Source organism: Scomber japonicus, chromosome 8 (assembly GCF_027409825.1).
Source record: "Scomber japonicus isolate fScoJap1 chromosome 8, fScoJap1.pri, whole genome shotgun sequence".
In the NCBI taxonomy this organism is placed as follows: domain Eukaryota; kingdom Metazoa; phylum Chordata; class Actinopteri; order Scombriformes; family Scombridae; genus Scomber; species Scomber japonicus.
Genome location: NC_070585.1, coordinates 25,579,770 through 25,596,970, shown reverse-complemented (window position 1 = coordinate 25,596,970; position 17,201 = coordinate 25,579,770). Strand labels below are relative to the sequence as shown.

The 17,201-nt window shown below is 38.5% G+C and overlaps 1 protein-coding gene across 9 annotated transcripts in view; it reads left to right on the top strand.

Annotated features, from left to right (window-relative positions):
- si:dkey-237h12.3 (teneurin-3) overlaps window positions 1-17,201 on the top strand; it is a 132,371-nt gene that overhangs the window by 53,756 nt on the left and 61,414 nt on the right. For all 9 annotated transcript variants that reach the window (XM_053323283.1, XM_053323282.1, XM_053323277.1 and 6 more), the window contains 3 exons: window positions 3,701-3,939; window positions 11,332-11,457; window positions 13,254-13,468. In XM_053323283.1, the coding sequence (XP_053179258.1) occupies window positions 3,701-3,939; window positions 11,332-11,457; window positions 13,254-13,468 (580 nt within the window). The remainder of the gene's footprint in view (window positions 1-3,700; window positions 3,940-11,331; window positions 11,458-13,253; window positions 13,469-17,201) is intronic.

The following is a 17,201-nucleotide window of genomic DNA, read 5'->3' as shown; positions in this document are numbered from 1 at the left end:
GCCGCAGATTAAAGCGCCCTGATTATTCCTGCTCTCACCTTGAAATGCAAATGCTAACAGAGAACAACGGCTAATAGGAAGATTACATATTCCAAGGGCTTCGATTCACATTGTTTCTAGTGTGCTCTCTTGCCCCTCCAGCTGGAGCTTAGCAGTAGACAAATCCACCCACTCACTGTTTAGTCTTTTGTCCTCTGTGAGGATGTTTTCAAATGTCATCCTGATGACAAGCAATGTTGTGAGAGCGGGCTGGCTGCTGCTTTTGTGTTACAGGCTTCTCAATGGGACAGACAGGCGTGCATGCAAGCAGACGGCGATCGCACTGACACACGGCCATTCATTTGCCTTCTTTGCCTCTCAGTCTCACACTTTCCTGATTGTCTTTTCTCCTTGTCTCTCTCTCTCTCTCTCTCCCTCACTCACAGTACACCACATTGCTATCACTTGGGCTGGCTGGATTAGCATAGTAATGTGCCTTGTTGCATCACACTGGCTGTAATCAATTACAGCCGGTCATCCAGTGTGTATAGCTGCAGACATTTACACTGGTCTGCTGTTTGTTAATCATGTCCAACAGCATTTCATCTTTAGACCCCTTCAGTCTGCTCTTTAGATAGAAGAAGAAAAAAAAGCCGCATGAAAAACATCAGCTCCAGCATTACTTAAAATGCTGAGTGCAATAAATGTCCAGTACAGGAATTTGTCTTGAGTACGCTGGTATAGATTTTGACAACTTCCAGTTTCACTCTACATTCTCATGTACAAAGCATAGAGGATGACTGAAACATAGCTGATTTTATAGATTTTAACCACCCATGGCGTACCATATGTTTTTGGTAATTACATGTGCATTTAGATTGTTCAGTCTTTCATTATGTACCTATAAATAATGCAAACATCATTTTATCATTTGTTTACATATGTCTATTTTAAATATTTACAAGGACAGTTTTTTACTTACTTTACTTAATATTTAGAAACATGTTATCTTTTACAGTTTTCAGTATAACCACAATCTCTCCAGTACTGTACACTACAGATGTGCCTTTGATGTTTTTTGACTTGGAGGCCATGATAATATTATGTACTCATACCTTTGCATAAATAAGAATTCAGATAAATTTGAGGCATTTATTTACAGGCAAAACTGTCTTCAGATCATATCTGCAACTTGCAATAGGTATTCACCTTTCCCAAATAGAGAACATACCCCTCCCCACATACACATCCACGCATATGCACACCCTTTTCTGTCTACCTCATCAGATTGCATCCACTTAAACTTAACTCCCCAGACAGCCGTGTCTATTTGCCGGTGTGTCTGACTACACGTCTGCCGCCGCCAACGTTGTGCAAGTTTTGACCTCAATTCATACCCAGCTGCATATTACAGAGTCTGCCGCAGCTACAGCACAGCTTGTTCCAGATTGAGGAATCTGAACTTCTCCAGGTTGCAGACACCCAGAGCATTGTCATTCCAGCTGTGACACACCGTAACCTTTAAATGGAATCCCTGTCTGTCCATGACAGCACATGGTAATCGGGGCATTGAGGAGCCAGACGATCCAAATCTGACATTTGTTCTCTTAGTCAAAAATTGATCAGAGGGAAGTTTTAGCCCTGAGATATCCTCACCGGAGATAGGAAGTAGCTGAAATATGAGCGATGGGGCTGAAATATGAGGAAAGCATTATGGTGTAGGTTTATGATGTGTTCGTCTTTGTAAAATAAATCTAATCTACGATTAACTTCACTTTAGGTATTTGAACCGCTGATTCTCCCAAAGTGGAAAGCCCTCAAAAACAACATTAACTCTGACTAAAAGAATATTATAGCTAATGATCTCTTTAAGACGTATTTAGAGCTTAAGTAAACCATGTTGACCCACAATACCAATCAAATACTCAAGAAAACCCTGATTAATCAGTCACAACATGGATTTTCAGTCCTTAACTGATCAGCCTCAGATTATGCCCCTAATCAGCTGTTCTCAAACTCTTTCAACACTGATTCACAATTAGGATTAAAGAGGCCTTTACGAAACTTAGATGGCGACTTCACAGCTGCCACACAAATAAATGATGAGCAAACAGTGCTTTATTAGTTTATTTGTGTATTTTAATCAGCAGTTACCATGACAACCACACCTCCAGTGATCTATAGAACACATAAAACACCAACAGACTGATTTGTGTTTAAAATGTTGTGGCATTTAGCAGAAAATAGAAGATGCTAGAGCAGGAAAGGAAGACTGTAATTTCTCTGGTCATTTTTGAGTTATTTTAAACCCCTTAACTTAACCTTTTATACAGTTTGTAAAACACTTTTGACTTGGATTGGTATAACTGCAGAATATGTGAGAGTAAACCTGGACATTTCAGGAGTTACCCCACTGTATTGACCCTATATTGAGGTGTTACATGACTGTGATTGCTCTGAACATGTACTCTAAAGGCTGGTGTATACTCCATCTAAACTGCTTGTCGGACACTTAAATGGGTTTGTAAACCCCATCCCCCCACAGTTTCTGACACTGAATTAGTGGAGGCTGTGTCCAACAATTTCTGTAACTTTTTGAAATGGACAATTGGACACTGAAATCCACTTCATGCTATGATTGACCCGGCGTGAGGAGGTGAAAAGAGTTTGGATTTATCTCTGTAGTTCTCCTTTATCATTCTTTCCACAATATTTTTTCATGTGAACAACCAGACACAACACTGTGAATTCCTTCCAGGAAAGACTGCCTGGGAATGTGTCCCAGTATGTATGAATAAATTGTCTTCCCCCTCTATTTGACATTGATTTCCAGTGATTGAACACCTTTTTCAAGCATATCCCGACCCGTGTGTGTCACTGTGTGTAACTGTGAGTGTAAAGGATAGGTTTTTTTTTTAATTATAAATCATCAGTGTTGTTTCACATTACATTTTCATATTTTTTTTTCTAAAATATATTTCATTTTTTTGTTGTTTTTGTTGTTTGTTTTTGTCTTTTTTAAAATTTTCATTTGCTTCTTATTTGTTTTATTTTCTCCATGAACTGACTGAAATTACAATTAAATTTGTACAGTTCTGGATTAGAGGAAAATTTGCAATGCATGGTCAATCTGTTCAATTTCCTTGGCTGTCCTCAGAAGCCTAGAGGCATTTGGGTATTAATCTCTAAGTAGTGGCAAGAGTGGCAACAAGGCTTAATTCATTTACTTAAGAGCTTTTCACATGGGGTTTAAAAGTTAATAGGACGATCACTCCGTAGTGCATTTGATTAAACCCTCTTAATTACCCCAGGTATAATGGGCTATTAGCAAAGGCCCAGTTGTAAAAGGGCAAGTGGGAGATGATTGTTTTTATGAGGTACTTTTTGTTCACCTCTTCCAATGTCAGGATTATACTGGATATTATATTATAACCCAGTTCTTCTTACATAGTGATACACATGGGAGTTTCGGTATTGCAGGATATATTGTATTTTGATGGTTCCTTTTTATTTGGAATTTGTTCCTTTGAATTTAATTTGGATTTGCTTTGAGCTATCAACAAATTGAGGTCTATTATCCCGTTGAACAATATTTTGACAAGGAGAACCACATTAGCTTCTGATTTTTAGAAAACTGTTTTGAACTATAACTCATTTACAGCTCTATACACTAAGCTGTTCTTCTCTAATTCTTTTTTTTTTTCTCTTCTCCATCCTACAGGCACTTTCTTTTTAAAACGGGCACAGGAACAACACCTTTCTTTGGCGCTGCAGCCCCTGGTTACACCATGGCAACAGGAACGGTTTACTCCACACCGGCGCGCCCTTTGCCCAGAAATAGCCTGTCAAGAGGGGCTTTCAAGTTTAAGAAGTCACCAAAACATTGCTCCTGGAAGTGCACTGCCTTGATCGCTGTAGGCATAGCCGTTGTGCTGTCCATCATTCTCTGCTACTGCATAGGTAAGGCAATGTTCAGACTTGTTGTTTTGTTGTGTGTGTAAAATATGATTTTTATCACATTCATAAAGAGGAATTTCACACAAAAAAAATATTGTTAAATTATAAGTGCAGCCAAATGACACAATGCTTCACAAATTAGATAGATAGACAGATATCATTAAGATAATTTTTAAGGGATTTACACACACACACACACACACACACACACACACACACACACACACACACACACTTACTTATGCCCTGAATGATAGACCTAAGACATATATTCAGGTTATGTGCATGGATCTCAGGTACATAAATAAATACTATTGTGTAGAGTTGCAACTAAGGATTATTCTCAATATCAATTATTTTCTTGCTTCAAATAATCAATGGTCTGGTCTCTAAAATGTAAAAAAAATAAAAAAATAGTTAAGTTAATACATCATGGTTAAGTTGAAAAAAATAATAGTTGCTGATAAATCTTTTTTCAGTGAATAATTGATACATTGATTTATTTTTAACACAGCTTTGGAAATAAAAGGTTCAGATTACATTATTTTTATTGTCAGCATTCAGACCTGCAAGCCTTTGATCTCGACTTGCAGTTTTCTTATGAAGATTTGTGATTTTACTTTCCCGATCTGTCTCCTTCATAGACACACACCAGGGCTCCCTTCTATTCTCAAAGCACACACATATGCTCTCACTTCTCTCCAAACCCCCTCCTCAAGTCTTTATCTGAACAGCCAAAGACACGCTCACATCACCTGATATTTTGGGCTGAACATTATTACCCATCAAGGAAGGAAAAATGTTCTATCGGTTATCTGAAGTGCCAACAGGGCCAATCAGCCTGAATATAATCATTTATTTTTTGTTAAGAATGACACTTGTTTTGTGGAAATGGAACTTGTCAATATTTGCTGTCAAATATATAAAATGTTAACATCTTAATACTGTGACATTTGAAAGAAATCAACCCTCTAGCCAGACACAATTAACTACACACAAAGTCTTTGGACTAAATATTGCCACTAAATACTTGTTGTTTGTGTGTGATGTAGAGGCAGCAGCAGCCGTCACCCTGATACATGGAAACCAGTAGTTTTTGTGCCAGAAGTAGTATATTTCTTTCAGTCTTAGGGCGAAAAAACATGACTCCATTATCTGGTTGGTATTAGACGATCTTTAACATGTCATTCGGTCAAACGGAACAAATGATAGACAAGCTGCCTAGAGTGAATGGAGCTGGCATGCCTCTCAATCTGTGTGAAGTTTGATCTCTGCTAGGAGTATTTCTATTTCATTGCCTTTTCCTTTTTACAGAAATTGCAGATGTTCTGATATGATTCAGTTGCATTTGTCTCACTAAGCCTTCAGTCTGATATACAGACATGGCCTCAGTACAGTTTCCAACAAGGCATTCCTGTCTATTTCCTTTTGACATGGGGCTGTGCATCATCCTAGCACTTCTGATCCCCTGTTCACAGAGCGACAGCCCGTTCATATCTTCGGGGGTTCCTGTTAAAACACTGGCATGGAGGTTCAAATGGCCAGCATAGATGGTAACATCAAAATGAAACACAAGTTGAGGAACTCTTATAACTCTTATAACAAAGGAAATAGTACCAAACACTTTAACTTTAAAGAATACCTTGGTCCATAAAGCCTTTGTTGTACTAGAACCAAACAGGAGATCCTTTTATCTCAGTCAGGAAGATAAAACAATATGTATCCTCTCCTTTTCCTGGGAGAAGGCTTTCAAACATTTTTTTACAGTGTGTGTCAAAGCTGACTTCTTGCTAACCTTTAGAATCTTGACCACAGCAATAAACCCGTTACAGATTCATCTCTGCTTATGCCCTCCCTTGTCATCCAAGCCCTTAATCTTGTACTCTGCCTTTCCCCCTGAGCGGATATATAAGTATTCATCCAGCATGGAGGCAGAGGAAATGTGACACAGTTGTATAAGGAGAAATATGGCGTTGTTGGGAAGATCCTATAACCAGTGTTTTATTGGTGAATAGAGAGAGGACTGTTCTCTCGGAGGAGAGGTCATAAATGCACTATATTAATATCTATATTTACAATGTCTTTTTTTATGTTACTGTTTTGTTAGTTGTTGTCGTTCATGATCCGATATCATTAAATTAGTATGTATGTATGTATAGATATATATAGCTGCTTCTCTGTGTGAAGGAATCTGTTGCTATTTTTGTAAATCTGCTCATGACAGATCTGCTCAGTTTACGCAGGGAGAGAAGGGGCTGTCATTTGTTCAGCTGTTGTAACTGACAATTTTCGCAGATTGGTTTCATTTAAAAAACTTTTATCCCAACAATCACCAACTTGTTTAACTGTAGAGATGTTTGGGAATTGTTTTTGTGGCCCAATTCCAGGGTTTGTGTCTGGTGCTTGAGCTGATTTGGTGTATTTGTTTGTGCGTTAAAGGTGTATTATGCAGGATTTCCCTAAAAAAAATCAAAACCAAAACAATGTATAAACTAATTCAAATGTAATCTCTTACAATCATTACAAGTGTGTGGTGGTATATTCATTCATCATTCATGCAGAGACCCTCTCTTCTGCCTGTATTTTCTTATTTCCTCATTATTTTTGCTGTATTCAAGACGCTTCTGGCCATCAACCTTTGGGCAGTTGGTGTGTTGCCCCCAGCTAATAACAGCATGCATGGTGTGAGGTCAGGACTCGATAGTGTTGCAACCAGGTTACATTGTTGCCTCTCTCCCTCCCCTCTGCTCTGCTCTGCTCTGCTCTCTGTCTCTGTATCATGGATGTATGAAGAGCTGCAGGTCTGTGTGTCTGATTGATTGAGGGAGGGGTTTGAACTACACACACAGAGAGAGCAGAGAGGCCACAACGGAGAGGATGAAACAGGATGCATTCACATAAAATCCGGCAGTGCGGCACCTTCTCGCAGGGTTGTGTGTTTTTGTTTGTGCTTAAGAACATAACTGCCATGAAACAATCAGAAAATAACATTTTATTTATATGATTCATGACTTTGTTCTTTTGTTCACTCGACTGGAGCTACTCTTTCTCCCTCTCTCTCTCTCTGTCTCCAGGAAAGTGGGGCCAAGGTTGAATGGTGTGTGTTTACAAACACCAACTGACAAATCCTGCATAGTATATCTTTAAACAGATGTAGCCCTCTGCCACTTGCCTCAGGTGTCTGAGAGTGTTTCCACTACTTCCTCTCTCTTTCATCGGCCGCCAATTCACCTGCCAGGTGCAGTGACTCAAATGCTACAATTTGCACTCATACTTTAATACCGGTCTACTGTCAGCTCACACAGTCCCATTAGCACAAAGTCAAATACAGGCACACCTGCGTCTGTTATGTTAAAATGCAACTGTGTCTGAGGCTTATTGTATGAGTTTAATATTAATATAACTCTATGTTTTATAAGCAAATGTAGTTCAGAATTTATTAAATCAATATCAAGAATTTCATCGCTACAAAAAGAACAAATCTGGACCCTGGCTGACTGATAACAGCAGCTCCTGTTATTCAGATGAGGCAAACCTGCTGAGGTGAAGCTTTCCAGTTCCAGTTCTGCAAACTGGCCTGATTGGAAGGATTTCAGGGATTGTTCAGATAACAGTGAAGCCAATCAGGATCAAGTCCAGCTTTTATGCCCTGATTAGATCCAGAAACAGCATGTGGATTTTTTGGAAATGCACTTTAAATTAAACTGAGCAAACAAAACCAAATGCTAACAATGTTCCCACTGTTTGATAAAAATGTTAAAAAAAGAAGAAGAAAAAGAGAGGAAAACATCCCTGTCTGACATTTGCCTTTGAAGCGCTTACTAATATAGAGAATACTTTAACTAAATACTGTCTTTGTATTATGCTGCTTTGTAAAAGTGCATCTGACAGATTTATAGTTTGCAGTATCATTACAATTAAACTTCAGTATTGGAGAAACACCTTTTCAGGGTTATTCATGTGTTTTTCATTAAGGGCTGTTACATATAAATGATGAGCGTTAACAGAGTTGAAACTCCTGGTTTTAATAATGCTTTTGCCAGAGGAAAGTGGATGGTACAGGTGGCTCCACTCATGAGGGATGATACTTATCTAATATGAATACTAATAAAATCTAAAAATCCCTCAGAGACTAAGGCACACTAAGCTTTTTCAATTGTTGCAGGAAAGAAAAACAAATCCTGTCCTGGTCGATCTTATGATAGAGATGCTATCATCCTATTTGAGTTTTCTTTTTTTTTGCGGGGGGGGGGGTGACAGTATCCCTGAGAACAGCATCTTAGTCATGGTCTGAGCTGTACGGCTTACTTCGAGGAGCCCCTCTGGGATGTTTCTGGGGAGATGTGCAGGCAGGCTCCAGCATAAAACAATGTTTATCTCAATAATTTTGAGGCTGTTGAGCTCCAAGTTGTTGTTGGCACACTGTGACTCCAGATGGGCCACCTCACTCTCTAGTAAATGCACTAATTATTCTTGGTGATGATGGCCATCAGAATGGTGTCATCTGCATATTTTAACAGGAAGCAATTTTGAAGTTTTATACTCATTTATGTGTCCTATAGCCTAGGTTACTTATCTGAAAAGTATTACTAATTTGACCCACAAAGAAGAGAAATAATTATCATCTGGACCACAATCAGTTTTCCAGGTAACAACACCACCGAAAATCAAGTAAAACATATTTGAGAATGTGCTGTTAGAGCAGCCAGGATAATTTTCTGGTGCTCGTGTCACATTTTCTGGTGCAGTAATGTTTGTACTTCTCTACACTAAATACCATGTGGGTGTCAGAGCTCAACCAAACATGTTGTGAACTTATAAATTCAACCTCCTATTCATCGTCAGTGGAGATATTCCACAAGGCACATTTTGACATCTGAGATTAAAGGCTAGGTTTTCCAGTTTCTTGCTCTGGAAGAGAAGTGCTCATGGCCCATAAATATTAATTGAACTGGCCTAGGTTACGGGAATAACTTATGCAAATTCATAAATTGAGGGCTATTCACCTCAAAGCAATTTGTTGATGAGGTAAGTGGGGATTGAGGTCCCTGGTGTACCAAGAGCAGTGAAGAGGGGACAGCCCTTGGTGGTTCTGTGATGCGTGTGATACACAAGAGCCCACCGCCACACACAATTTCCTTTCTGTTGTAAAGTCAGTGATACTGGGAAACAGGAATGCGCAAAGTGTTGCTGTGGAGTGTCTCTAGACTGATCATGTTGAGTCAAGGAGAGTCTAAAATCAGGAACCAAGCCTGGCTGTCGAGGTGTATTTTCAGACAGTGAGACTTGTATCAAGCCAAGGCTCATTTATTTTCAAGGCTGAAAAACAAAATTTAAAAAAGCACATTACAAGTTCTTAAGCTATGAGGCAACAACTCCTTATGTGTGAGTGTACCGTTTGACATGTCTCCTTTTACGGGCGTCTGCTTGTCACCCTCAAGAGCAATTTTTTTTTCTCTCAACATGAAAAGGTTTCATTTTCCAAAATACTTCATGCAGATTTTGTAAATACAGGTTTTATTCAGTAGAAGATTACCGTACTTTTTTATTATTTAAGTAATACCATAGCCTGCTTTAATTTCATGCTGTCAATCATTTTGCAAGAGTAGGTGTTTTTTTATGAGGAGGGTGTTTTACTTTGGGTTAATGCTGCATGTCCTCTGTTAATCCTTGCAATACGGGACACAGCTCATCAGGCAGTGTTTTTGTAGAATTCCCTAGTTAGAAGACACCAACAGGTTAGGTATGAAAATATTTACACATTAGTTATTTGAATGTAGACATTTTTGCAGCTTAACTAGGGCAAGGAAGAAGTACTATGTGTTGGGATTCAGGGATTGTTTAACACATTGAAAAAGAAAATGACAAATCTGTCAAACTTGTCTGTGTTGCCAGTGCTTGTGCACATCTGCACTGAGGATGATCTGTATCTGGCTGAAGATGGAGAAAGATTCAGAAAAGTTCAATATGTCAGTCAGGACATAGCGACCACAGATCTCGACATAGCATATAATTCACAAGAAAAAAAGGAATGAAAGTCGACACATCACTCAGGTTTTCACATTGGGGGTACTGTCAGACTAGTCCATTCGAAATGTTTAGAAAAGTCAAACTTGTCAAAGATATTGATGGACCAGTCAGCACCTTTCGTTGCTGGCAATGTTGCTGTTTTACTTCACAGGCAACAGAAATGAATTTTGACACTGAGGGTGCTGCTGGCTGAATGTACCGGGTATCCAAACATAGTCACTCAATATTAAGACTGCATTATTTGATTAGATTTCAAGGCTATGTAGTATGTGTTCATTTGATCCCTCAAGGACAGTGCTATGTGTATTCACACTAAGCTGATGCCAAGTATATTCATTACCAGGCTTTAAACTAAAGACGCTCTATTTCATAACAAAGTACCAATTGATACAGCGTACGTACTATTATTCCATCACTCTATTGGTCTCCTTCATATTTGATATTCTATCTGGCCCAACATCAACCCCTCAAGTTCTTTGCTGCAGTCGATATCCATCTTCCCAAAGAGCGGCGGGTGTTGGCGAAAAGTTCCTCCTGCAGATCAAATGGTCGGAAATCAAGATGCTACCTCAGCATGTTCCCTGGCTGGTGACTTTGAAGGAGATTGGCCCTCTCGCTGTGTTCACAGAAGCACCTCAGTTTCCCAAAACAACAAGAACACAGTTTGATTGCATCCAATACTGTGACAATAAAGCAGGTTGGTTGAATGAAAGCCAGACACAGTTTAGTTATGTAAGAGAAGTGGAGGAGTGTTGCAGCTTCTTACCCTCTCACTTCCCCCCTCCTGCTGTGACTGTCTGTCTCAATACACTGCCTTACACTTTCTTAAAAGTCTCTCACTCTGTCATTTCCTCCATTTTGCTTGTTCACACACATGTCGCTTGTGTCTTTGTATTCTCCTTGCTTTGTATTAGACTTGGAGAGTTTAAGACTTTTCCAGTGTTTCTCGTCTGCTTGTCTACAGTGAAAGCTTTGTGTCAAAATAGAAATTCTGCCTGCTGCTCTCTTTGATACAGTTGCTGTTTGTGTGCAGACACTCTGGCACATTAATGAACAGCACTCCCTAAGGAAACATTCTAGAGCAACAGGGTTCCTACGTATTGATTGAAATGACTTTGTCTGGCCTCTTTCAGTGCTGTGTTTACACAAAAGCCACATATGGCAGAGTAGCCATAAAAAACAAAATGTGAAGAGAAATGTTCGAAGTTAAACTGTTGGGTTTTTTTTATGCTTGCATTGGATCCAGCCATTATCCTCTCCCACAGGTCTTTGTGCTTAAGTGGCTTGATTGTTTTTGTGCGCCTATTTGGTTATTTGTTTATCCATTTCTGCAAGCCCACGCAGCTTTTTTTGTGTATTTCACAGCAATGCACCTTTTCGGCCTCAATTGGCAGCTCCAAGAGTTGGACAACCAGCCGGCTTTTGAAAATGGAGGAGTTGGGAAGACAGGGCCCACTCAGTCAAGCATAGTGACAGCTCTGGCTGCTGACGGTGAGAAAAAAAATAAGACTGACATCTGAATAAAGCGTTAGTGTCCTTCTAATTAACATTCAAACAAGCCTTTACAGTATTAATACACATACAACAATAAACATGTTGTATACCTTTGTTGGTTTACCTTCTACTTAAATTCATGGTCTTACATCTGTAGTAACCTCAGGGTTGTCTTTCATTCCAGACGTGAAAATAATTAACTTAACCAATAGAGGATTGCTTGGCAAAGCGTGTTGACTAGCTGAAACACTTAAACAAAGACTTGTTTGTCAGGAACGAATACAATAAGACTACCAGTATTACTGCTTTTTTTAAATTAAATTCTAACTTTAACAAAAAGGTTTGAAAGGTCATTAAAAATACAGTCATTAAATCAAATGAAGGTTTAAACGACAATTAAGAAAGACAAATTGCTACTGCAAAACATTTGGCCTCATGAATGACAGAGTAAAATGTTCAGTGCTTGATGCCAAGTCAGCCTTTTGAGAACTTTCACCTTCTGAATATTAACTGACTGATTCCCGACCGCTTTGTACTACCTAATCATAATCTTGAACCATTCTGTATTCAACAACAGGCAAGCAGGCCATCTCGGCTCACCTTTACAGCAAAAGCTACCAAATTAATCTCTAAGCACACTGCAGTATTTAGAATGCATGGCCACGAAAGCATTAATTGAGTTGAGTAGGCCAGGCAAAAGCTCAATTATTTAAACTTGGCTAGATTTAAATCCTCATAAGTACTGCTAATTAAGATAGCATGAGGCAGGTTTTGGACTGTTTAAAGGCAATCAATAGCCGGCTATTATTCTCCCCAGAGGTAAACTTGGCTTCCAGTTTTCACTTTGACTGAAGCTGAAGTGACAGGAAATGGCCTCATTACACACACACAACACCAAGGTATGCAAATAATAGAGGTCTGGAGCACACAGATACATACAGGTACAGTATCTCCACATCCACACACTGATTCACTTCTTAAAATCAAGTGTTGAGTTGTTATTATGTTATAGGACAGAGCTGTGCCATCCACGTATCAAGTTAAAAGTCATTGAGACAAGAAATTAAAAAGCACAACTGTGTTCCTTTTACAGCAGAGCTTTAGGCATCAGTGACTTGTAAACACTCAAAGGTTTTTCTTCTTCACAATTAAATCTGTTCTTGTAATAGCACATTGCAGACTTAGATTCTTTATGCGAGCATGAGTCATATTAAAACTGGCCATCTTTCCATCCTTGGCACAGTTTAAGGGCATCATTCGCCAAATTGTTTTGATTTGCTGTTATTGCTCTGGCAAGGTAGCACTCAGTATATCTGACAGATTCCATTTAGACCTTATCTGATATGAGGCTTTAGTCTATGAGTCACCAGAAACAGAGAAAAGACAGGAGATGCGGCCAGTTAGAATCTTATAAAAAGCCAATTATACCTAGTCCTTTTTTGGGTGGGTGAACAGTGCATCATGGATTAAAGGGAAACATTACTTCTAATCCTATGTTGGTAGGCCACTGATCATTTAGAAAAAAAAGATATGACTACCTTACAGTCATGTCTGAGCTTTAATAAAGGAATAAGATTATACAGGAGAGCAAATGTTAAAAATCAGCATTCACCTGATATTCAGAGATCAAAGACTGACACAAAAACCCCATATTACATTTAGATGTGAGTGTGAAGGTTTTATCAAATGGCATGAATCTGATGACTGATTTATACCATGTAACATTAACTATGCTATTTTTATTCTGTAACACCTGACTTGATATTGTTTGTGGATGTGTTTCTATCTTCTAGGAAGGACTAGCGTGCTCCATCAGGAGAACAACTCCATTGATACAGGACAGGTTGACATAGGGAAGAGAGCGGCTCAGAGTGTCCCACCAGGGGTGTTCTGGCGTTCCCAACTAAGCATGGAGCAACCACGCTTCCTCAAGTTTAACATCTCAGTACAGAAGAATGCTCTGATTGGAGTCTATGGACGGAAGGGTCTCGCACCATCTCACACTCAGGTAAAGGCTTTTTAATTTTCCTTTGTGCCTATTTAAAGTTGCAACTTAATAACTTTTGAAAGAAGAAATAACATTATTTTTCTTACAAATGGAAAATTGAATTCATGAGCAATACAATGCTCTGCCTGCAGCTACAGCCTTACTTGAGCGGGTATGACCAATAGCTCGGGGTGGTTAATTTTAGCTAAAGTTGGCAAACTTAAAATAGCTATTGCTGTGTAACTGACATTACTGAGTCAGTTCAAGCCTCTTCTCTACTTGTGCTACTGTTGTACTGCATTTTATTTTTTATGCATGTCACAGATACATATTTCAATGGTTTTATAACAAAAATCTGTAGGAATGATGGATGAACTCTTTTCTCTGATGTAGTCCCACTTTAATGATGACCTCATTCTGCTCTTGTGAGTGTGAACATAATCTCATCTTTATGGCCCTCACTACGTAATCAAATAATTTTCAAACAGTCTTGACCAGTTGACATGACATGTAATATTATCATTTGACCAATACTTAATATAAAAGAAAATTACTGCAGCTTAAATGCAGTTATAAACATCAAACAACTTTGAGACATGTATGCATCTTAAAATTAGAAGTGGTCTCCAGTTTAACTTCATCTTTCTTCTCTAAGCTTTAATTTGCCTGTGTGTGGGCAAGTCTTTCACTTTCACTAAATGTCTTCCATTTGCAAACTGAAGTGTTTCCAAAATGTCTGGTGTCACTTGAATGACATTTGTGGGCATCCAAATGTCCGACTTCTGGTGATGGTGATGGAAGCACTCAGACAATGGCTATTTTCCACCACACTTGACTGCAAAAGCTCTTAGCTTCACCTTCTTGACATTCTCTCTTAGTAAAGATGGGCTTCACTCAAGTGTAGACAGTTACGGCCACTCTTTGATGGAACAAAGTCTGAGGTGAGTGACAACAGGTGAGCTGGAATGCACTTTCAAGGTGAAAAAAGGAAGCCAAACAAAATCAAAGACCAAAGGGTACTAATTAACAAGAGACTACTTTTATGTCTCAGGCAATTGTTGTACAGACACTCAAGCTTGTCAATGCTGGACACTGTGTCCATTGTGGCCACCTCTAAATTACATTCTGTCCAGGAACCAGAGGCACAAATCAATGTATTTACTTAACTGAGCATGAAAGACTCCAATGAGAGATATTGACTGTTTGTCGTATTCACAGCTTGGAAGACAGGGCAACATTTAAGTGCAACAGTCTTTCTCAAAGATAGACTTCCTCCATCTGCTATTGAGTGTCTGTCTGTACTGATACAAACCAAACAAGTTAGAAAAAACAAACTTTTTATAGTGTTTTTCTCAGGTATTTGTGGTGTAAGTGCTAAACAAAGTTCACTCAATCTGAAGGCTGGATCATTTACAGGCTGTGAGTGTTCCTCCTCTGTCCATGGGGACATCTAGAGGTTTCTCTATGCTTTGTCTCTTGGCTGTTATTCACTGGCATTGTTGGATTGAGATGAGCTGGGGGGTTGGAGGGGGGTGCTTTCACACCAGCTAATCGAGATGTATGCTCTTGGCCAGAAGGTTTAGAGCTTGTGGGATGAACGGTTTTATTACTTCTCTGTCGAGTCAACAACACAAAGAAGTCAACTTCCGCCAGGTTAATATCCCTCCCCTGCTCCCCTGCTCCACTCAAAGGGGTTTAAATCACAGTGTTGACTCCACCTGCCCCTTGCTTAATGCCCTCTTTGCTGTCGTTTGCAAGTCAGCTGAAAGGTCGCTTGAGTCCATGTTTGTCACATTCCTGAGACCTAAATCCAGTTTTAATGCATTTTCTTTCACTTTTACTTTTACTTTTACATTTGAAGGACAGTGTGTATCTATATAACTGAATGGTATGCTCATACTGATTTAAAACTGCATTCCTTTTTGGTCACTGGAGGATGACACATATAGAGTACTTAAAAAAGGTGTTTTGGCTAAATATTAGCAGATAGTAGCTGTAAAACAACACCAACAGTGATTTGGAGTTGTGTTTCTGACTATCTGCTAATATAGGTACAGTATTTATGCTCCTTTTAGCTCTGGTTAGGTGTCCAACAACTCGTGGGAAAATGTCTGACTTGACAGCTAGAGGTTACCAGCTAGTAGCATTGTCTGTCTGCTGTTTGATTAAGGGTAGCATTCATTAGGTTTATCATGATTTTTTTAGGAAACAACTATTTGGAAATGGGATTGATGAGAGCTATGACCAAAATAATGAAAGAGGCTTAAAAGCCCAAAAAGCTACTGGTTTGAGTTTAAAATGTTTTTGTTTAAAATACTCATATTAACTGATGTTACTTGATTTAAAACATCTGAAAAAAATGCAGCTATAAGATTTCAAAATTGTATTTAAGTATAAGAGGTATTTAATGCATTATATGGCTCATTATTTCCTCTTTTTTTCAAAAAATATTTGTAAACTAGCCAAAATTGTGTAATATTTGATTTTTTCATTATTTTGTGAAACTCTTGCTGATTTACACCATAATCAGGTCTTTTGTTCCTATTTTCTCTTACTTTTTCTTCTTCACACTTTAATACCAGAGCTGACCTCACCACCGTAAACTACCTAGTTATCTGGCTGTACAAAAACTGAACAGCTTTTTTGATGTGGGAGACAAAAAAAAAATTGAATCTATTTGAAATTAATCTATTTCTTTTTCAAATGAATTAAATTCTAATAAAGGATGTGATACCTATTAACCATGAATTATGTATTATGTGTATCAAATTTAAATATCTCAACTATGTCAGTCAAAATAAAAGTCCTCTGCAAACAACCTAATTAAATTTAAATCAAACCTCTTCTACACCAAACAAAAAACAGCTACAATCTGTATGCATCACAGCCTCTCCAGTCAGCCTCTCCAGTTACTATATGTTCAGCACATCTGTGTAGAAAGCAACCGCTTTAGCCATGGGATCTGCTGTCTGCATCTGCTGTGCTCCTCTGCATCCTATAGCCTGTTGGGGGATTGTTGGTATGTGTTACACTGTTTTCTGCTGCAGTGCTCTGTACCCTACAGCTTCAGTCAAAATGAGGTTCAGGTGTTTAGCCGGTGCTGTGAGAGCAGATGCACCACTTTACTCTTTTCACTTGGCAGGAATGACTCGTTGCTCGTTGTTTACCCCATAAAGCAATGTTTGTTTGCAAAAATAAAATATAGAGAGACTGTAGAGTTATGCTGCATTCCCAGTATATGGGAAAGAAAAAACATAAGCCTGAGGTACTGTGTATATAGACTGTATTATATTTATTTTTATGATGTGTTCAGTATATACACAGCATACAGTTTCAACTGAAAAATTATGACATTGTGAGCAAGAAAACATTTGCTTTGAATTCATTTTAGATGTGACATATTTTATTCTATTTACTATATTTTACAGGAACAATCCACTCAAACTCCAGACTGTAAAACAGGGAGTCCTGATTAAATATAATTAAAAACAAACAATGAAACACATAAGTGCACACCGTCATTCTGTCGATGAAGTGTACGATTTTTTGACTTTAATTTAAATAAAATAAATAAAATAGTTTTACAATAAAATAAAATAGTTATGTAGTTCATCCATTTATTTGTATTTTGTGTGGTTACACCAGCACTGAATATCTCTGCATCGACACAGCACATCATCAATGTTAATTTAACAGATTATAATGAATACACTGTCAGACTCTGCACAGCCATCAGTTAAAGATATATTTTTAG